Here is a 21727-nt window from a genome sequence, read left to right as displayed (position 1 = left end):
GTGTACCTCAGGCTGGCCTGGAATGTAACTTTTCTTTTGTTTTATTTTTAAATCGTGTGTGTGTGTGTGTGTGTGTGTGTGTGTGTGTGTGTGTGTGTGTGTGTGTGTGTACACAAGTGTCTACCTGTCCCAGAGGCATGGGATCTCTTGGAGCTGGAGTTATGGGTGGTTGAGAGCCACCTGATGAGAGGGCCAGGCAGATATCACGACAGCCTGCCCTAATAACTCAGTTAAGGACTAGGCCTCGGTCCCTGCTTTATGGAACCGAGCAGGCAGTTTCTGAGGAAGAGTCACACACAAAGGGCAAGTAATCACTGGTGCCCCCTGACAACAGGGACAAGGGGGATAGGATGCACCAATCCTGGGCCACTGAGCCAGCCCCCACAGTCGTGAGTGCTAGGCCAGCCAGCCTCCACAGCAGCTCAAGGACAAAGCCAGGGACTTACACAGGCCTGCCCCCAAATGGAAGTCTATAGCTCTGATCAGCCCCTAACCAGCCTTGGCCAATTAGAGCATACTAATGTGATTGCCACTTGCTTAAGCCAATTGTAGATAAAATAACCTAACTGCTCTAGGACCTCCCCTTGGCTGTACTTAAAAGGAACCCACACATCCCTCCCCAGGGTCTTCACCATCTTGCCTTTATGTGGGATGGCAGGTCCTAGCATGCTGGAATAATAAACGCTCTTGTTGATTGCATATGGATGATGGTCTTTTATGGGACTTCTCCAGGACCCTAAACACCTGACATGAATGTTGGGAACTGAACTTGGGTCCATTAGAAGAGCAACAAAGGCTCTTAACCACTAAACCATCTCTCCAACCCAACTTTTCTGTCTGTCTTTCTTTCTCTCTCTCTCTCTCTCTCTCTCTCTCTCTCTCTCTCTCTCTCTCTCTCTCTCTCTCCCTTCCTCCCTTCCTTCCTTCCATCCGAGTGCTCTATCTGCATGTGCGCCTGCACACCAGAAGAGGGCATCAGATCTCACTACAGATGGTTGTGAGCCACCATGGGGTTGTCTGGAATTGAACTCAAGACCTCTGGAAGAACAGCCAGTGCTCCTAACCTTTGAGCCATCTCTCCAGCCCCTCTTTCTTTATTTTTTGAGACATCATCTCACTATGTAGCCCAGGAACTGGATATGTAGACCAGGCTGGCCTGGAACTCATAGAGATCCTCCTTCCTGAGTGCTGGGATTAAGCATGTGCCACCATGCTGGGCTTCTTCTTCTTCTTCTTCTTTAAAAAATAAATACATTTTATTATTTCATGTGTTCGAGTGTTTTGCCTGCAGGTATGTCTGTGCACCTCGAGTGTGCCTGGTGCCAGTGGAGGCCAGAAGAGGGTGTTTGATCGTCTAGAACTGGAGTTACAGCCGGGTGTGAGCTGCCATGTGAGTGGAATCAAGCGCTGGTCCTCTGGAAGAGCAGCGTTGGTAACCGCTGAGCTGTCTCTCCAGCCCTACACCCCGAGTTTTTGAGTATCGGAAGCTATGGGCAGTGTTTATTACGTCTGTGGGTGGTGGTCTGGCGAGCCTTGGCATCCCTTCCAAGTCTGGTCTGTTGGCCCCTCAGGGACGTTTTTTAAAGATTGTGATGAGGAGGAGGACCAGTGATTTTTTTTTTTCCATCCGTGGTGAGAATACTGGAAGCCGTAGGTCAGAAGGCGGCAGAAACAGGAGAAATACATCCTGTTGTCCGGTTTGAGATTCACAGTAACAACACTCTTAAGTTTCTCCTTGTAAAATTAGACTCTAGTGGCATGGGACTGCAAGTCGGACGGCTCAGCACTTGAGAGCGCTTGCTGTTCTTGCAGAGGACCAAGATTTAGTTCCTAGCACCCACAAGGTGGCGCACAACTGGGCCCTCTTCTGGCCTCCACGAGCACCGGGCATGCATCAGGTGTACAGACAAATGTAGACAAAACACCCACACTTTTTTTTTTTTTTTTTTTTTTTTTTTGAGACAGGATTTCACTGTGTAGCCGCAGCTGACTTGGAACTCACTATGCAGACCAGGCTGTCCTAAAACTCACAGAGATCTGCCTGCCTCTGTATCACGAGTTCTAGGCCTAAACGCTTGTGCCACCAGGCCTGACCCACCCACACATATTAGAAGGAAAAAGTAGCCAGTTCTCTTAACAACCAAGCCATCGCTCCAGTTCCTTCATAATTCTTTTATTAAAGGCCCAGTCAGTGGGTTGACTATTGGTAATCGCTGTTGTTCACCTGATTTTACTCACACTTTATAGAATGATAGTCTTTAAGTGATGGATAATTCACATTGCTATTAATATTATGAATGCTCCCTTCCTACCGTGGAAGAAATTCTATCTACATTCAGGTCTCTGTTTCAACCTCTTGGTGATGGTGGTGGAGATCCACGATCTTAAACTACAACTTCCATGAAGCCACGGGCAAAGCCTGCGTGATCTGACGGGACCTTCAACCAATCCAATGCCACGGCTCTTAGCCAGCGACCTATTGGCTCCTGGTAGAGGCGGGACTCTCAGTTGCTAGGCTGGTGCCTTTCCGGAAGTGGTTGCTGGTCGCTGCAGGGGCAACATCCCGGCGTCCCTGGAAGCGGGGAGCCGGACACCCCGGCGTCCCTGGAAGTGGGGGGCCGGGGTGGTGCTGGGGAGGCGGCACAGAGCCATCGTCCCAGAACTCCGGGTTGGGGACAGGTGAGACCTCCTCGGTAGCCCGGTTTGGTGGGCGTGGCGGGTAAGGAGTTTGCAGGGAGCTGAGGCACTGCGAGGAGTTGCTGCGCGGGAACTGAGGTGGGAGAGGAGAGCCCTCGGCGTGAGCGGCCTAGCTTTCTAACCTCTCCTGAATCAACCCTCCCCCCACCTCCCGCCCCCGCCACTCCACCCCGCTCCTCCTCTCGTAGCCCACTCCTGGGCTGTCCCAAGCTCAAACAAGCTCTTGGCATCTTTTGGCCAGCTGGGCAAGAGGGGAGGTTTTGGGTTTTCTTTGCACTGATTCGGGAATCTCCTCCCGGAACCGCTGCCCTCTTCTTTGGCCTCTCTCGCGCATCTGCCAGATCAGCCCTCTGCAGGCCCCTGCTTGCTTCTTATCGGACTTCAGCTCTGGGGATTGCGCCCAGAGCTTCAGTTACCGGCTGCTCAGCGAAGTACTTGCTGCCTGGCCTGATACCTCCGTCTCGAGCTTAGAACTGCTTATGGATCGTCTCCAGCTTTCTCTGGACTCCAGATCAATCTCTTGCGTGTTTCTTGTCTCAGTGGAGAACTTCCCCCGTCGTTTAGCTCAGTCTACGCTGGGAATTCGTTCTAGTGCCTGCAGACGCATGTTTTGGCGTGGCTCGGATTCTAGGCAGTCCGCTGTGGGGTTGCTTCGTGGCTAAGGCCTAAAATCACAACGTACTGGCTGAAATCGTCTCTGCTTTCTCTCTTCTCTCCCTTCACCTAGACCGCAAGACCTGTCGTTCTGCTTTCTCCTACCCGCTAGATTGGTCCCTTTTCATTCAGGTAGCCACTGACTTGCTTCGTAATCTCTCGGTTGTGCTTTGAGAATAACTGCCTCTGTTCTTCTCCCTCTCTGATTAGTTCCTTGGCAGCTGCCAGTCACCTTTCTCACCTGTAAATCTCATCACTTTGGCTCCTTGCTGAAATCCCTCTGACAGCCCCTTAGGAAGTCCTGCATACAGCTTCAGCCCTCTCAAGCCCGTATTAGCCGCTCCTTGCCTTCCATCCTAGCAGTCTCTTTATTTGAAAAGTGGGGATAGTAACCCTTATCTAGCTGAGAGGGTGAGATGATGGACATAAAGCCCTCAGTACAACATTGAAATATGCAGTGAGTCTAAGCTTTTGTTGTCATAATTACTCCTGACCCTTCCAAGCACGTGTGCTGCCCCCCCCCCCCATTTGTTGTTTTGTGGTACCAGGGATTGAACTCAGGGCTTCACATATTCTAGGCAAGCACTCTATAGCCCTAGTCTCCCCCGCTTCCCACCAAGCCACGCATGCTGGTGCCTCTTCTATTGTTAGAACTTGTTTCCTTCCCTGTCAGTAATTAACCTGTTCATCCTCCAGGTCTCAGCATAGACTCAGACTCAGGCTCATATCTTACTCCATGTGAAATGTTTTCTGTGTGTGTGTGTGTGTGTGTGTGTGTGTGTGTGTGTGTGTGTGTGTGTGTGTGTAAGAGAGAGTGTGAGCGAGAGGACAACTTGAAGTGCTTTCTCCTTCCACCATGTGGGTCTTGGGGATTGAACACAGGTTGTTAGGCTTGGTGACAAGTATCCAGTGAATCATCTTGCTGGCCTCCTCCCCCATCTTTTTTCTTTTTCTTTTCTTTTCTTCTCTTCTCTTCTCTCTCTGTCTCTCCCCTCCCTCCCTCCTTTCCTTTCCTTCTTTCTTTTTCTTTTTGAGATAGGGCCTTAAATAGCTTTGGCCGCCCTTGATTGAACTCTCATAATTGAGGATGACCTTGAACTTGGGATTCTGTTGGCACCTCCTTGTGCTGAGATGATGGGTGTGCTTACATCTCCATGCAAGTTCAGGGCTGAGGCTCTTATCTGAGGCTGTCTGGCTAAGTGGTAGTTGCTGGGGGAGTGATGACTGAATTGGTTTGCATCGCATGTCTAAGGGAAACTTGATAAGCGCTCTACAGATGACTTTTCCATCTCATGAGTGACCTCTGAGAGCTAACAGTGAAGTATGAGTTCTGTCTGCACACTTCTCCTGCCTTGTTTCCCTGTGCCCTCTTGCTCAGCCTCTCCTTGCTACATTTCTCTGAAGCCAGGAAAGGTCTAATATAGCCCAAACATATTCCTGGCAGAAGATTTGCCTGAAATTTGGAAAAAAAATCCATGAATTCAGATTTTTTTTTTTCAGTTTCTTTTTGGCCTGTAGGTAATTAACTATAGATAATTTTGTTAATAGTCAGGTGTCCTGGTTTGCCATCTGTTGCTGTGAAAAACACCATGACCAAAGCACCTTGGGGAGAAGAAGGTTTATTTTGTCTTACAGCATCATGAAGGGACGTCAGGGGAGGAACTCAAGGAGGAACCATGCTTGCTGTACGGGATCACTCTGCATGGCTCACTCAGCTTCTGTTCTTTTTTCTTGTTTTTTTTTTTTCCTCTTCTCGTTCTTTCTTTTCTTTTCTTTCTTTCTTTCTTTCTTTCTTTTTTTTTTTTTTTTTTTTTTGAGATAGGGCCTCTCTGCGTAGCCCTGGCTGTTCTGAAACGCACTATGTAGACCAGGCTTTACCTGCCTATGCCTCCCTGTTGCTGATACTAGAGGCCTGCGCCACCACACCCAGCTTCTGCTCCTTTTCTTATACAACCCAGGACCATGTGTCCAGGGCTGGCACAGAACACAGTGGGCTGGGCCCCCCCACATCAGTCACCAATCAAGATCATCCCTACAGACAGGCCCCCAGGCCAGTCCGATGGAGGCAGTTCCTCAACTGAGGTTCCTTCTTCCCAGATGGCTCTAGTTTGTGTCAAGTTGACAGACTAAACAACTCTTTTGCTCTGAGGACATCAGTTGTTTCTGGCTGTTGATTTCTGCAGATGGGATGTAGGGGTAAGCCACACCCCTCAGATGCAGAGTTTCTCAGGTTGTGTGAGAAGGTCACTACAGCGCTTGTGTGGCTCTGTGTCTGATCAGCGGTTGTTCACCTGGTGTTTGGGTCACTGCTGAGTCCTCTCAGTCTGCGGCTCCTTCCTTTTCTCTTCCCTTCTTCTTTCTAATTAAGAGGATTAACGACTCTGGTGACCCCATCTGTGCCCTGCTTTCTGCCCATCTCTGTTCTCATTTTCAGCCTGAGTGGTGGTCTGGTCCTGCCCGCCTCTGACTCAGTGTAGAGGCATAGTGTCTGGAGGGTGGTCAGGCTTCTGAGGGATTTTCTGTCAGCTTAAGTATTGCAGGGAAACACCCGCCCCCCCAAATGTTTTCCTTGCTTAGAGGGGGGGGGTGTGGTGGGAACAAACAGGGCAGAGGCTGGTTTTCTTGGGGGTCTAGTGGACTGAAGGAGGGATCAGTGTCATGATCACAGAAGGCCACAGTCACAGGTCCTGATGGGTTCTGTGTTGTTTGTCAGGGGTCCATCTCTAAGGATCTTGGATAGATTCAGTTACCAGGTTCAGCCATTACTGAACATTCCATCCCAGGCCTGGCCAGTCTTGACCTTTGTGATGGGCAGTGGGGAGAAGAGGAACAATGTCTTTTTGCTGGAAGAGGGGCATTGCATGCTCGTTGTCCCAGGTGGAATAGTCAAGTTTCTGAAGATGTGGGCAGGAGAGCAGGACCTGCTGTGCTGGTCACACCTGGGGTGGCTGACGCAGGTGGGGAGGGCTGGGACAGGCTGTTTGTTTCTGCTTCAATAGTTTTCAGCATGGGAGCTTTTGTGGGGAAGGTTACTAGAACTCTGGGGTCCAGAGAGAGAGGTGAGACTAGGGGCCGGCGGAGAGGACCAGTCCCAGCATTGTATGAGGATCTCCAGCACTGCAAACAAGCAAATCTAGTAACAGACAGAGGCTGGAGAGATGGCTCAGTGGTTAAGACACTGACTACGAATGAGGCAGTTCCACCGAGTTTATCTGATAATCAAAGGGGTTTATTTGGGTTAACTCACAACAAGCACAAGGGAGTTGGTTGCAGGATCCAGGAAGGGTGAGGCACGGTCCAACACGGTTCTCTGGAGAACTCTGCCTTGATCCTTGTGTCCCGCTCATCCAGAAAGGACATTTGTACTGTCAGCAGTCGAGGCAAGGGCAGTTCTTTGCCCAGTAGGCCATTTTATGCCAAGAAGAAGACAAACTTCCAAACAGCAATGTCTTAGAAGCCCAACATTCTCTCGGGATCACATCGGTGCTGCCGGGAGCAATCATGTCTCATGTCAATAGAATTTTAAGTTATTTAAATGCTGTATTTTCTACGTCTATAAAGTGTTTGAAGATTACCTGTCCATCTCACCTATATATCCATAAATCTGGACAACCTAACTACCATAATTATAGAGATGGCAAGCATAGGTGACTATAAATCTATAAGTCTTATCTACCTAAATAACCTAAGGACTAAGGCTTTACGTAAACAAGGTAAACAGTCTGTAAGCAAATGTACAGTAAAAATACAATGACCTCAAAATTGTGACAATGCACAAAATAGCTTAAGCAGAGGTAGGAATGTATAGTGCAATATGCAATATGACAATAATCCTAAATATGTATGAATATACAAAATATCCTAAACAGAGGTAGAACACACATACAGTATGACAAATATAATTTTACATTTGTATCAATATATAAACATTTCAAATAAGAGTAGAAATATATGTAAGTACAACAAATATAGTTCTGTATTTGTATCAGTATACAAATGATCTTAAATAGGAATATAAAAATAGTTTACGCCGGGCGGTGGTGGCGCACGCCTTTAATCCCAGCACTCGGGAGGCAGAGCCAGGCGGATCTCTGTGAGTTCGAGGCCAACCTGGGCTACCAAGTGAGTTCCAGGAAAGGCGCAAAGCTACACAGAGAAACCTTGTCTCGAAAAAAACAAAAAACAAAAAACAAAAAAAAAAAAAAAATAGTTTACATTTGTATCAATATACAAGAATCCATAACAATGCAATTTATCTAAGGCTGATATTTTACTAAATTAATTTACTAGTAAATACAATAATCTTACCTGCTGCCTACTAGGGGCGGTGCTTCAGGGGTAAAGCCCAGACAACCACCCCTACAGACTACTCTGCCAGAGGTCCTGAATTCAATTCCCAGCAACCACGTGGTGGCTCACAGCCATCTGTAGTGAGATCTGGTGCCCTCTTCTGGCATGTAGGCAGAACACTGTATACATAATAAATAAATCTTTTAAAAAAAAAAAAAACATACAGTACACATAGAGAACAACACTCGTTTGTCAGCTAAGAACTTGGCCCCACTGCATTCCTAGACTGGAAACTGGCGTCAAAGTAGATTCCTGTCATAGTCAGCTTGGACTGATAGGTGGTGGCTTATACCACAGGGATCCATTTTCTCATGGTTCTGGAAGTCACAGATCAAGATCCTCCCTAATTCCTGCCTTGCACGTGGCTACCTACCATCCTGCTTTGTCTTCATTTGATGGAGTGAAAACAGTTCTCTTCCTTTGCTTTGAAGGACACTAATCCTGTTAAGTCAGGACCCCACCCTAATGACCTCACTTAATGTTGATTATGTCTTAAAGACCCTGCTTCTTTTTCTTTTTTTTCTTGTTTTTCCAAGACAGGGTTTCTCTGTTGTTTTGGTGCCTGTCCTGAATCTCGCTCTGTAGATCAGGCTGGCCTCGAACTTACAGAGATCTGCGTGGCTCTGCCTCCTAAGTGCTGGGATTAAAGGTGTGTGCCACCACCACCCGGTGACCCTGCTTCTTATAAAGTCAGATCATAAGTGCTTTGGAAGGACACAGCCCAGTCCATCAGGACTCCTCTCCTCCCTTCCTCCTCTGTGCTCCCATTAAGCCTAATAGCCATGTCTTTGACCCTTTTCACTTCTGCTGCTTCCGTCCTCCTTTATGCCCTCGCTAACTATCACTATGAGGGAAGTCTTCTCAACCGCCTTTCTGGACACCAGTTTCTTATTTCTCCAACTCAGCCACGCCAGTCTTACCAGAGTTCCTGTCCTAAATAAAAGGCCACCCTGTGTCATTTTTCTCTTCCCAAAGCCCTCAGTGACATCCCCTTACTGCAAAGCATGAGGCTTCCATGTCTAGCTCCTGCCAAGCATGCTGTGAGTCTGTGCTCTAGGACATCTGCAGGCGTCACCCTTTTTGCTCCCTGTCTAGGGTGCTTTCCTCATCCTTCAGTGGGAACTGTCCTCTTGTCTTAGTGCTCTCAGAGCGGGTGCTAAAGTCGCATTGGCTCCTGGCCCTGAATTGCTTGCCCTGGGGCACCATTGACTCTAATGGCCTCTCTGTGCCCTGGGCTGTGCTGACACCCGAGGGCCTGTATTTTTGGTGTCACTGGGGTTTTCTGGCTCAGGTTACTACAGTTTGGGGTATTCTCCTGTTTGGGAGGGATACAAAGTTAAACTCTTTAAGGGCTTGTTTATTTTTGTTTTATGTACATGAATGTTTGACTGCATTTATGGACACGCAGAGGCCAGAAGATGGTGTCAGATCCCCTGGCACAGGAGTTACAGAAGGTTGTGAGCCACCACGTGGGTGCTGGGAATTGAACCCAGGTCTTTTGGAAGAGTAATCAGTACTTTTTACCACGGAGGTATCTCTCCTGTCCTCAAGTTAAACACATTAGAAAGCCAGTCTCTTGTGGTGCATTGTGTGTTCTCTAACCTTGGGCAGGGACAAGCCAGGGAAATCACCCAGGCACAGAGTCTGTTCAGCTCTGAACTGCAGGCAGGATCCTCAGTCATGCTGGTTTGCAGCATCTGGTGTGACCCAGATGCTCTATGACCCAACTCTCCTTTTCCCTCCCAGACCAGCTCACTGATTTTCTCTTTGGATAGGGTCTCTGGGATTGAGATACGCCAGGCTGAATCATGGCTAGACGACCCATCCTCTTAGGTGACCAACTGGTTCTGGAGGAAGATTCTGATGAGACCTACATCCCCAGTGAGCAAGGTAAGAGGCTTGTGGTGGACTGTAACCGTCCTTTGAGGGCAGACATTATATTTGATTTTTAAAACATTCACTTACATGTATGGGTGTTTTGCCTACCATATATATATATATATATATACTACCGTATGCAGTGCCTGCAGAGGCCAGAAGAGGGCATCAGAGCCCCTGCAACTGGAGTTACAGATGGCTGTGAGCCACCATGTGGGTGCTGGGAATTGAACCTGGGTCCTCTGGAAGAGCAGCCAGTGCTCTAACCACTAAGCCCAACCCCCTGATTTGCTTTTGTTTTTCCAGTACAATGTTGGTTCATGCACAGGGCTGCTCAGTATATTTGGGTTAGATCAGAGGTTGGCAAACGATAGCCTTTGGGCCCAAGTTGGCACCTTGCCTGCTTTTTGTCAATAAAATTTTATTGGAAGACAGCCGTGCTTATTTCTACATCCTCTGTGATTGTCTTCATGCTATAATGGTGGTGTCAAATAATTGTGACAGATTTATAACCTACAAAGCTTGCAGTGTTTACTCTCTGGCCCTTTATAGGAAACGTTTCCTGACCTTGGAGATCAGATTGGTTTTAAATGAGATAGTAGCATAGGGGATATTGTGAAGTATGACGTGTGAACCCAACTTCTTTAGAACAAGCTAAGGCTGGCATGTTGGCATTGAAAGGCCGCCAGGAGCGGAGCCGCGGGCAGCGCAGGCCGGGCCGCATCTCCGTCCCCGCGCCAGCCGCCCGCGCCCGCCATGCGCGCCCCGCAGCGGCCCGCGCGCCCGGGCCCCGCGTCGTAGCGCGGCGGGCAGAGACCGCAGGCTCCCAGCCCGGGCCCGCCGTGTCCTCGAGCCCGATTGGCGCCGCTGCCCGGCCGGCGAGGGTGGTGCGGGCCGCGACCCGGGCGCCAGGGGCCCTGCGGGATGGAGCAGGCCGAGAGCCGGGACCCTGCGGGATGGAGCAGGCCGAGAGCCGGGGACCCTGCGTGGTGGAGCAGGCCAAGGGCCGGGGACCCTCCGGGCGGTGCAAACTGGGACCCGGGTACCCCCGGGGTGGCGCAGCTTGGGGACTCGGGGACCCTGTGGGGGTGGCGCGGCCTGAGGACTGGGGAGCCCTGCAGGGAGGTGCAGGCCAGGACCCCGGGACTCTTCTGGGGTGGTGCTGAGGGGCCCCAGCATGCTTGCTTGGCCTGACGCCATTTTTGAGCAAGGCCTGAAAAGTACGGGGAAAGTTCATAGGCACAGGAACAAACAGGGTATCTGCGGTCGGCCACCTGGCCCCAGAACAGGGTACTAAAGGTCAGAAAAACAACTTGTACCCTGGATAAGAGCCAAGTCAGCAGGCGTGTCGAGCTCGGGGGAAAAACCACGAGCTGTCCTGAGTTTGAACCTGGCCTCATACGAATCGTCCAATCAGAACCCTGTAAACTATGCTTCCTGCTTCTGTACCCGCCCTTCCGCTGCCCAACCCTATAAAAACCCTCCACTCCAGCCCGTCGGCGCCAGTCTCTTCAGCCTCTGGAGGGACTGTATCGCCCCGGGTACCCGTGTTCTTGAATAAAGCCTCTTGCTGTTTGCATCTGACTTGTGGTCTCGGTGTGATCTCTGGGCGAGGGTCTCTCCAGAGGGAAGACTCCAAACGGGGGTCTTTCAGCATTCCCTGTAATCCCAGCATTTAAGGGACTGAGGCAGGAGGATTGCTACAAGTTAAAGGCCAGGACTACAGAATGAGTTTGAGGCTAGCCTGAGCTACATAGTCTTAAAAACAACAAAAATAACAAGGTTGTGGCTCAGTTGGTGGAGTGCTTGCCTAGCGTGCATGAAGCCCTGGGGTCAGTTCTAGTGTCTCATAAATCGAGGCGTGGAGGTACAGCTCTCAGGAAAGTAAGTGCGTGCGTGCGTGCGTGCGTGCGTGCGTGCGTGCGTGCGTGTGTGTGTGCGCGCGCGCGTGCGTGCGTGCGCGCGTGCGTGCGTGCAGGACAACAAGGGAGGAACTGCAGTTCACTGTCATGTCACTAGTTTAAGGTCCTTTCTTAAAACAAAAACAACAAAAAGAAAAAAGCATTATTTATTTAGTTACTTTGTTCTAGCCTTGTTTTTAAAACATTGTATTTATTTCCCTTTCAAACCCCACAGCAAGCTGAGTATAGTCGTGCATGCGTTTACCTTTAATCCCAGCACTTGGGAGATAGGGGCAGGATCTCTGAGTTCCGGGCCAGCCTGGTCTACAAAGTGAGTTCCAGGCCAGACAGGGCTACACAGCGAGACCCTCTTTCAAGCAATAATAACGGAAACCGAAAAGCAACCCCACAGTAACTCTGTGAGTCAGGTCCTGTCCTTGTCCCCACCTGTGAGAGAGGTTCCTGTAGCTCTGCACTGTGCTGAGTGGAGCTGGGCCACTGCAGCCCCTGAAGAGCTTTGCTGTTCATGGATTGAAATTTGCTTTGACACCCTGAAGAGCTGCGGACCTAGACACAAGTTATCCCTCCAGCCCAGGTGGTTCATGGGCCCGGTAGACAGGGGTAAGAACATGTGCCCCCTGCGAGTCTTGGATCCCATTTATCTTGTGATTTGCTTCTAGCCTAGTGTGTTTGCTGATTGCCAAGTAGAAGTTGTAAAACTGAATATAGTCTTTATTTTTTAAGCATTTGCGTTCTGGAGGGTGACATGGCGTGCTCATCATAGTAAATATATGGTGGTCAGAGGACAGTTTGTGAGAGCGATTCTCTCCTTCCACCACGTGGGTTACAGGAGTTAGACTCAGGTCTTCAGGATTGGTGGCAAGCACCTTTACCTGCTGAACTGTCTTGCTGCACCCCCTCCACTTCCTTTTTTGGAGATCCAATTTATAGCGGTCCTCCTAATTTAGACTCCCAAGTGCTGGGATTACAGATACGCATCACCATCCAGCAAGAGATCGAACCCAGACACGAAGGATGCACTCTACCATAGAGCTGTATTCTCAGCCCCAGACTTTAAATTCAAAAAACAATTCTTTGTAGATTTGTTTATTTTTATGTGTATGTTTTATCTACATATATGTCTCTATACCATGTGTATGTGTGTGTGTGTGTGTGTGTGTGTTTGGTGCCCACAGAGGCCAGAAGAGGGTGCTGGATCCCCTCAAACTGGAGTTACAGACAGTCGTGATCCACCATGTGGGTGCTGGGAATTGAACCTGGGTGTTCTGGAAGAGTTCAATCCAGGAGCCTACATGGTGGGAGGAAAGAACTGACTCCTTCAAGTTGTCCTCTGACCTCCACACGCATGCTGTATGTAGCATACACACATATGTTAAATGAATGTAAAAACTACTGAGCCATCTCCCCGGCTAAGAATATGTAATTTTTATGTTGTCTATCAGTCTGATGGTGAATGGCCCTGAGCTATGTACGTATCAAGGTTAGAAAAGCCTTCTCCACCGGAAGGAGAACTGTTTCTACCGTGTTCTCAAGTGCAGTTTAGTTCCTACGCCGTTAAGGGGACAGCTCATCTCCCTGCTGGCCTGGCTGCTGCTGTGCGCATTTGGGTCTGCCTCCCCTTCCGTTGGACCGTCTGGCCACATGTCATGTCGGTGTCACTGCATTATTGAGGCTCTGTCGGATTCTAATACCGAGTAGGGCTAAAACACTCTGGCTGCAGTGTTTCCAGTTTTCTTGGCCATTTTGTTCGTGTTATCGCCCCGTGACTCGAATTATCTTGTTAGTTCTGGGTAGGGCAGTGTATGGGAGGGCTGTTGGCACTTGGGGTGTGGTGATGAATACTGGATTGATTCAGAGGGGACTGTCATCTTTGTGAAGTGTAAATGTCATATTCCTGTCCACGTGTCTTTTTTGTGCTATTCTTGAATGACTTCAAATATTCTTTGTTTTTACATTTATTTATCGTATGTGTGTATGCTACATACAGCATTCGTGTGGAGGTCAGAGGACAACTTGAAGGAGTCAGTTCTTTCCTCCCACCATGTAGGCTCCCGGATTGAACTCTGGGCGTTAGGCTTGGCTGCAGATGTCTTACCTGCCGAGCTGTCTTGCTGCCTGACTTCACGTTTTCTTTTTTCTTTTTCTTTTTCTTTTCTTTTTTCTTTTTTTTTTTTTGAGGCAGAGTCTCAATCTGTAGCTTAAGCTGTGTATATATGACTATATGCATCTTTTCCTTCCTTCCTTCCTTCCTTCCTTCCTTCCTTCCTTCCTTCCTTCCTTCCTTCCTCTTAAGCCTGGCTGGCCTCACCCTCACTATGTAGCCCAGGTTGGTCTTGAACTCCTAATCCTGTGCTTCCATCTCCTAAGTGCTGGGATTACAGATGTAGACCATCACACAATGCTTCATTGTTTCTGGAACTCAAGATGTGTATCCCTCACCTCTTCCAAATTGCAAAATACTCCAAAATCTGCCTTTTGGATGAGACATTTCTGATGAGGGATGCCTAGCCTGTAAAGTCTATGAAAATGCACTAGAACTGGAAAGGAATTGAAATCTGTAGCATGTCTGGTCCTGAGCATTTTGGGGAAATTTCTGTCTTGTTCTGCACCCCTGGCTGTCCTGGAACCTGCTATGTAGATCAGGCTGGCCTAGAACTCACAGAGATCCTCCTGCCTCTGTGTCCTGAGTGCTGGGATTTATTTTTCTTATTTTTTGGACAGGGTCTTGCTATGTAGGTCAGGCTGGCCTGAGACGGGCAGTGATCCTGTTGCCTATCCCTCTGAAGCATCAGGGTACAGGCATGTGCTGTATTGCCTGGTTTTTGTAAAGGTTTTTCTAGGGATTTTTTTTTTTTTTTTAATTAAACACTCTTCTGCCAAGGTCTCATGTCTGGTACTCTAGCGTGAGCCACACTACCTTCTCTGCCTCTGTGGCTTCCTGCTCAGCGCTCTGTTTTCGTTTCTGCCTTGTCTGGTCTGTGTCCCACCTAGGAGCAGTGATCTCACAGGGAGAGATGGATTGTGTCTAGGATGGAGTCAGTGCCCTTCCACGTGTTCAGTATCCTTGGTGAGGTTTCAGGGCCCTGTGACATGGCTCTCCCACCTTGCCGGTTAAGTTTTGCCATCGTGTTGGTTTCTGGCAGTCCCCAGATGGCTTAAACGGTATTTTGTCGCAGGTCTGTTGTGCTGGCTCCATTGTGCAGAACTAAAAAAGGTGAAGTTAATCAATAAGCCAGTTAAATGCCAGCTGGCCCTTTAGAAAAAGTGTTATTTCCTGGTCCCCAGGTACGTCACCCTCTATTTCTCCATGGAGATGACTTGTATTGGCGATATCTGTCGGGCCTGGCCTCGACTCAAGCCTGGGTATTTATTTCATTATTCCAGTGGCCGCTAGTGACATGTTCCAATGGACACATCACCTATCCTTTTCCCAAAGATGAGATTGCTCTTAGCATAGTGCATAGTCTCTTCTGTCCTCCAGATCTCAGCAAAGGGCTCTCCTAACTGATTCTGAGAGTAGGGCAGAAGCAGAGTCTAAAATATATATTACAACTGACTAAGGGGCAATCGCCTTTTAGAAGAGGGGTTCACTAGAGGGGCCAGAGGCCACCTGAGTATCATCTCCTTTCAGCAGGGTACCTTCCTGTCCCTCAGAGAACCAGGCACTGCCTTCTGTCTGCTGCATTAGCACATGGTACATGCCACCGTCACAACACACACACTGTCTGTTTAACATTCTCTGTGTTTGCAAGGTCCTTAAAGAGCTCAGTCTTCCGTAGTTGGTGGAACTCACTTGGGGCTTGAGGGCCAAGTGCATTGTAACCCAGCTCTTGTAAATCTTCTGAGAGCTTATCTTCTGATAAGGCTGCCCTCATCCTGGATGGTTCCGGCTGTGGCCTGGCTCCTTCCTGAGGCCTCCCCACTGTGCCCTCTTGGCTTCCTCACTCTCTCCCTTTGTGAGCTGTGGCTTCAGATTATATTTGGGCATTGTATTATATTTTGTGTGGGAGTTTGGAGGTGGCATGACTCGATACAGATGCCATTAATAAATTGTGATGTAAGGAAACTGCTCTGTCTGTGTGTTTGTGTGTTAAAGGTTTTTGAGATGGTCTCAAGTAGCCCAGCTGGCCTTGAACTCTCCGTGGAGCTGAAGATGACCTTGAACTCTTGGTCCTCCTGCCTCTACTTCCCAAGTACTGGATTATGGGTGTGTACTGCCACATCCAGCTTTAGTTCTATATATTTATTACTTATATTTAGAGAAGCCATATTTTATCATTGATGAATAAAGAAAAATCCAGAAAAGAATTGACTCAATTTTGCTTCTTTCCATCCCTCCCCCTCTCTCTTACCCTCCCACCCTCCACTTTTGCCTTCCTCCTCTTTTTTGCAGAAATCCTTGACTTTGCCAGAGTGATTGGTATCGACCCCATCAAGGAACCAGAACTGATGTGGCTGGCAAGGGAGGGTATTGAGGCTCCATTGCCCAAGGGCTGGAAACCATGGTAAGTAATTACAGTGGTTCACTAACTTGGCCTGTCCGAGACAGAGGGACCTGAAATTTAGTGTGGTGTGTGTGTATCAGATGTGTACTGCCATGCCTGATAACTGTTTTATCTGCATATATGTATATGCACCATGTGCAGAAACCCGAAGAAGACATCAGATTCCTTGGAATTGTAGTTAGAAATGGTTGTGAGCCACCATGAATGCTGGGAATTAAACCCTGGTCCTCAGCAGCCAGAGCTCTTAACTGCTGAGCCATCTCTCTAGGCCTCCTCCTCCTTTTTTTATTTTTGTTTCTGTTTTTTAGATTTATTTTTAATTGTGCTGACTAGTTTTATATCAACTTGACATAAGCTAGAGTCATCTGAGAGAAGGGGACTTCAGTGGAGAAAATGCCTCCATAAGATAGGGCTGCAGGCAAGCCTGTAGGGCATTTTCTTAATTAGTGATTGGTGGGGGAGGGCCAACCCATTGTGGGTAATGACACTTGGGACTGGTGGTCCTGGGTTCTATTTTCTTTTCTTTCCCTCCCTTCCTTCCTTCCTTCCTTCCTCCCTTCCTTCCTTCCTTCCTTCCTTCCTTTTTTCTTTTTCTTTTTTTTTTTTTTTTTTTGGTTTTTGAAGGCAGGGTTTCTCTGTGTAGCCTTGGCTGTTCTGGAACTCGATCTATAGACCAGGCTGGCCTTGAACTTAGAGATTTACCTGCTTCTGCCTCCTGAGTGCTGGGATTAAAGGCGTGCGCCACCACCGCCCGGCGGGTTCTATTCTCTTATAGCAGGCTGAGCAAACCCTAAGAAGCAAGTCAGTAGGCAGCACTCCTCTATGGCCTCTGCGTCAGCTCCTGCTTCCAGGTTCCTGCTCTGTTTGAGTTCCTGCCTTGGTTTCCCTCAATAGACTGTGACTTGGGATATGTAAGGCAGATAAACCCTTTCCTCCCCAAGTTGCTTTTGGTCTTGGTGTCTCATCGCAGCAATAATAACCCTAAGACATTTACTATGTGTTTATGTGTGGGCGTATGCATGTTAGTGCAGTTGCCCATAGGGACCAAGCCAGAAGAGGGCATTGGATCTTCTGGAGCTAGAGTTATAGAAGGTTGTGAGCGGCCTGATGTGGGTACTGGGAACCGAAATCAGGTCCTCTCAAAAGCAGTACACGATTTTAACCACTGAGCTGTCTCTCCAGCTCCCTGGCCCTTGGTTTGCATGGCAGGCAGTTTACCTGAGCCGTTTCCTCAAGCCCTGGAGATTAGTTTTCATGATCAGGGGCAAGGCTGCCATTTCTCTGCAGGTTACCTCTTGTTTCAGGACTGAGTAAGCTGACGTGAAGTTCCCTCTGGACCACAGAGCTGCCATCCTGGCTCGGTCCTCTCACACCGGTGTCTGTGTTGGTCGTACTGAGGAGGTGTCTTTGTTGGTCCTTACACACTGATAGAATGTTAAACGTGACAGCTGTGGGGTTTGGGGAGACGGCTCTGTCTGTAAAGTACTTGCTTTGCAGCATGAGGTTCTGAGTTGGGTTCCCAGAACTCAGGTGCAAAAAGCCAAGTCATAAGGAAGTGTGGACAGGCATATTCCTGGGGCTTGCTAGCTAGCTCGTCTAGCCTACTTGGTGAGCTCCGGGCCTGTGAGAGACTCTGTCTCAAAAACAAGGTGGATGGTTCTTAAGCAGCAATGCCTGCGTTTGTCTTCTGTCCACCACATGCATGTGTATACATGTGTGTACATGTGCATGAATCTGGTACTTACCCAGAAAAAGTGATGGCTTATCTCCTCAATATGTCTAAAATGGATGCCGAGACCAAAGGGTTTTATAGCAAAGCCACATAGGTTTGGCAAAAGATTTCTGTCTCCCTTAGCCATCTTAGAATTTGTGTAGCATATTCTTTTTTCTTTAAATCATTACTGTGTAAACCATGTATGTATGTGTAAATGTGTGTGTATGTGTACAACTTGGTAGAGTTGGTACTTGCCTTCCACCTTTACATGGGTTTCAGGGATTGCACTCAGGTTGCCAGGTGTCTTAGTTAGGGTTTCTATGGCTGTGAGGAGACACCATGACCAGGACAACTCTTATAAAGGAAAACATGTAATTGGAGATGGCTCACTTACAGTTTCAGAAGTTTAGTCCATTACTGTCATGGTGGGAAGCATGGTGGCATGCAGGCAGACATGTGCTGGAGAAGGAGCTGAGAGTTCTACATCTGGATCCGCAGATGTAGATGTAGGGAGAGAATGCCACACTGGGTGTGGCTTGAGCATCTGAGACCTCAAATCCTGCCCCCGTGACACACCTCCTCCAACAGCAGCACACCTACTCTGGCAAGGCCATACCTCCTAACAGCACCACTCCCCGTGAGCCTAGGGGGTCGTTTCCTTTCAAACCGCGGCACCAGGCTTAGGTATCTACTCTTCTTGCTTGGCTTCACGTTCATGGATTCATTTTAAATTCCCTTAAAGCTGTCTGGATTGTGAAAGAACTCATTCAGGTTATCTCTGAGAAGCAGAGGTTTATAGTGAGAAAACCGCCCCAGGAGGGGAAGCTGAAAGGCCAGGGCTGGTGTTGCCAGCTCCCTCCTCCTGAGGACAGCGTCATCTCCACTCACAGCGACGCTGTTCAGTGCTGCGTGTCTGCTCTGCCCTCTCTTCACTTCTCTCTCTTCCTGGGTGCAGAGCCCCATCCAAGCTGTCCTCCCAAAGCTGCCACTCTTAGTTTACATGTCACCCAGGGTAGTGTTTCCATTTTTTTCTAAACTAGTCCTGAGGCATCCTAGGTATCCTCTCCCAGCTGGCTAGGAAGGTGCATGTGGTGGGCTAGGTAATCAGCCCTTTCTTACCCAAGTAGTTTAACAGGTTGACTGCACTTGAAAATGACTGCACTTACCCACCTTACTCTCCTCAGCCGAAGGCACAGACTCTTCTCAGCTCCCTTCGCTCGATAGGCTCCTTGTTCTGTTGATCTTTTAGCTGCCTCTCCTTGGACCATCTCCAGGTTCACATCTTTCTTCTAGGAAATCTGTTAGCGCTTCCGACAGTGTTCCCGGTGCTGAGAACTCAAGCTTGTGTTTGGAAGCTTTGTTGTCCCAGTGCCTTTTCTGACGGAGGGTGGGGAACTGTCTGGGTTAGGGCAGTTTTGTGCAAGGCCTCGGACCAGCTGCCTTCATGTACCTGCGAGTGTGCCTGACACTCTCTTGTCCTACAGCAAGAATGTGAATTATTTTTCATTTTCTAAAATAACATAAGTCGTTAAAAATTATTTGTACATGTCATCTTTTACCCTATTCTCTTTCCCAAGCCTAATTACTGTCAATTGTGAAATTTCTTCTAGAACTTTCAGCACACACACACTCCACTTGTGGTTTTATTGTTTTAATCATAACTATTACATTCTGTGCACTGTTGTTCTGGGTCAGTGTAATATGTAGATCTATCTCATTTTTTTTTCCTTTTGAGGCAGTCTTGTTATGTTGTCTAGCATGGCCTTTTTTGTGATCCTTCTGCCTCAGTCCTCCAAGTGCTTGGATTGCAGATATGTACCACCATGTCTCATTTTTTTTTTTTTTTTGTTATTTTTTTCTTCTGAGATTAACTCTCATGGGTCTCAGGTTGGCCTTCACCTTCTGTTGTGGCCGAGGATGAGATCCTCTTGCATGTGCTGGGATTATAGGTGTGCAGCACTGTACCTGGTGTGTTTTTAAGACAAGGTTTTACTATGTAGCCTCGGCTGGCTGTGAACTTGACATCTCCCTTCCTCGGCCTCCTGAATGCTGGGATTATAGGCGTGTGCCACCACGCTTGGTTTACCTGCCTGTAATAGTTTAATTTCTGTTGCTGTGATAAAATACCTTAACCAAAAGCAACTTAGGGGAGGGCGGTTTCACGTTAGCTCACAGTCCATCATGTTGAAAAGTTCAGGGGCAGGAGCTGGAGACCGCTGGTCACGTCACATCCATGGTCAGGCACAGAGAGAAACGGGCGTGCCCGTGGGGCCTGCTAGCCAGCTGTCTTCTCGGCCTTCATTTGTTTGAGACAGGGTCTCCACGTGTAACCCTGGCTGGTCTAGAACTCGCTGTGTTCACCAGACTGGCCTTGAACGCAGCCTCTGTCTCTGGAGTGCTGGGATTAAAAGCATGCCTTACCATGCTCTGCTCCTCTCTACTCTTATACTACCCAAAGCCCCAAATTGGGGAATGATGCTCCCCACAATGGGCTGGGTCAGTTAACGAGACAGTCCCCCATAGACATGCCCATAGTCCAACCAGATATAGAGAATTCCTCAATTGAGACTCTATTTCTGGGTGATTCTAGGATGCGACAAGTTGATGTTTACTAGTTAATCACACACCACTCACCTTTTTATCTTTATCAGTTGTATACTTTCCCATATTAGACATAACACGTGTGTGTGTGTGTGTGTGTGTGTGTGTGTGTGTGTGTGTGTGTGTGTGTGTGTGGAACACAGAGCCTTGTGATGCTACCAAAGCACTCTATAACTGAACTATGCCCTCACTTCAGGTGTACCACATTCTAAAAAAAAAAAAAATTATTTGACTCTTATAGTGAAGATCATTTTTCAGATGTTAGTTTTTGAGGCTAACCATGCATAAGAGGGTCTGTTTCTGGGGCTAGAGAGATGTTGAGGTGGTTAAGAATACTGGCTGCTCTTTCTGAGGACCCAGGTTTAATTCTCAACACCCACATGGTGACTCACAACAGTCTTGAACTCTAGTTACATGTTCCCTCTGGTCTCCAAGGGCACCGGTCACAAATGGGATACACAGACGTATATGCAGACAAAACACCCATATAGACATTGAAAAAAAAAATCAGTTTCTGTATTCCCTCCTGTCTGCCATTGATGTACTCATATGCTTTGTTTTCTTCTCTCCTGAGCACATGGCTTTATAATAAGTCTTGAAATCTTTCAGGATAGGTATTCCAACCTTGTTCCCATCTTCTTTTTAGTATTATTATCAATTATTTTAATGTTTGTGGGCATTTTGCATGCATGTCTGTCTGTGTATCACATGCATACTTGGTTCCTGAGAAGCCAGAAGAGGGAGTTGGTTCCTTGTAACCAGAGTTACAGGTGGATGTGAGTCACCATGTAGATGCTGGGAATTGAACCTGGGTCCTCTGAAAGAGCACCTGTGCTCTTAATGCTGCCTCTCCAGCCCCTTGTTCCCATTTTCAAAGTCTCATTCTAAGTTCTTTGCATTTCCATGTGAATTTAAACATTAGCTTGTCACTTTACTGTTTGGATTGGGACTGCACATAAATCAATTTGGGGAGAATAGGCATCATAAATGATATTGAATCTTCCAGCCCATGAACACAGTCTGTTTCTGTTTTTTTTAGGTTGCCTTTAATAGCTCTAAGAAATGTTTAATAGCTTTTGTGTACATGTGTTGCCTCTCTTTATCAAATTTATCCCTAAGTAGTTCATATTTGATGCTTCTGTAAGTGCTGTATTTTTAGTTTCCAATTGTTTGTTGCTTTTATAGAGAAGTAAAATTGGTTTCTGTATATTGATCTTGCATTGTACAACCTTGCTAAAATCAATTATGTCAGGCCTAGTAGCTTTATTTAATAATTTTTTTAAGATTCCATAGGATTTTCTACAGAAGTGATTGTGTCTCCTAGGAATAAAGGTATTTTTACCTCCTCCTTTCTAATCCGGTTGCCTTTTCTTTCTATTTTGTACCTTAGTGACCAGAGCCTTCAG

At 47.8% G+C, this 21727-nt stretch overlaps 1 protein-coding gene across 3 annotated transcripts in view; it reads left to right on the top strand.

Moving 5' to 3' along the window:
- The first annotated feature begins 2537 nt into the window (after window positions 1–2537).
- Window positions 2538–21727, top strand: part of Cep164 (centrosomal protein 164) — a 68756-nt gene continuing 49566 nt past the window's right edge. For 2 of the 3 annotated variants that reach the window (XM_052758915.1, XM_052758911.1), the window contains exons 1-3: window positions 2538–2679; window positions 9477–9591; window positions 15895–16006. In XM_052758915.1, coding sequence (XP_052614875.1) covers window positions 9510–9591; window positions 15895–16006 — 194 coding nt within the window. In that variant the 5' untranslated portion in view covers window positions 2538–2679; window positions 9477–9509. The remainder of the gene's footprint in view (window positions 2680–9476; window positions 9592–15894; window positions 16007–21727) is intronic. The other variant, XM_052758924.1, reaches the window with a different exon arrangement.

The sequence above is a fragment of the Peromyscus californicus genome, unplaced genomic scaffold, assembly GCF_007827085.1.
Source record: "Peromyscus californicus insignis strain IS unplaced genomic scaffold, ASM782708v3 Scaffold_11__1_contigs__length_118956290, whole genome shotgun sequence".
In the NCBI taxonomy this organism is placed as follows: domain Eukaryota; kingdom Metazoa; phylum Chordata; class Mammalia; order Rodentia; family Cricetidae; genus Peromyscus; species Peromyscus californicus.
Note: the sequence above shows the minus strand (reverse complement) of the source record. Positions and strands in the feature narration are given on the sequence as shown.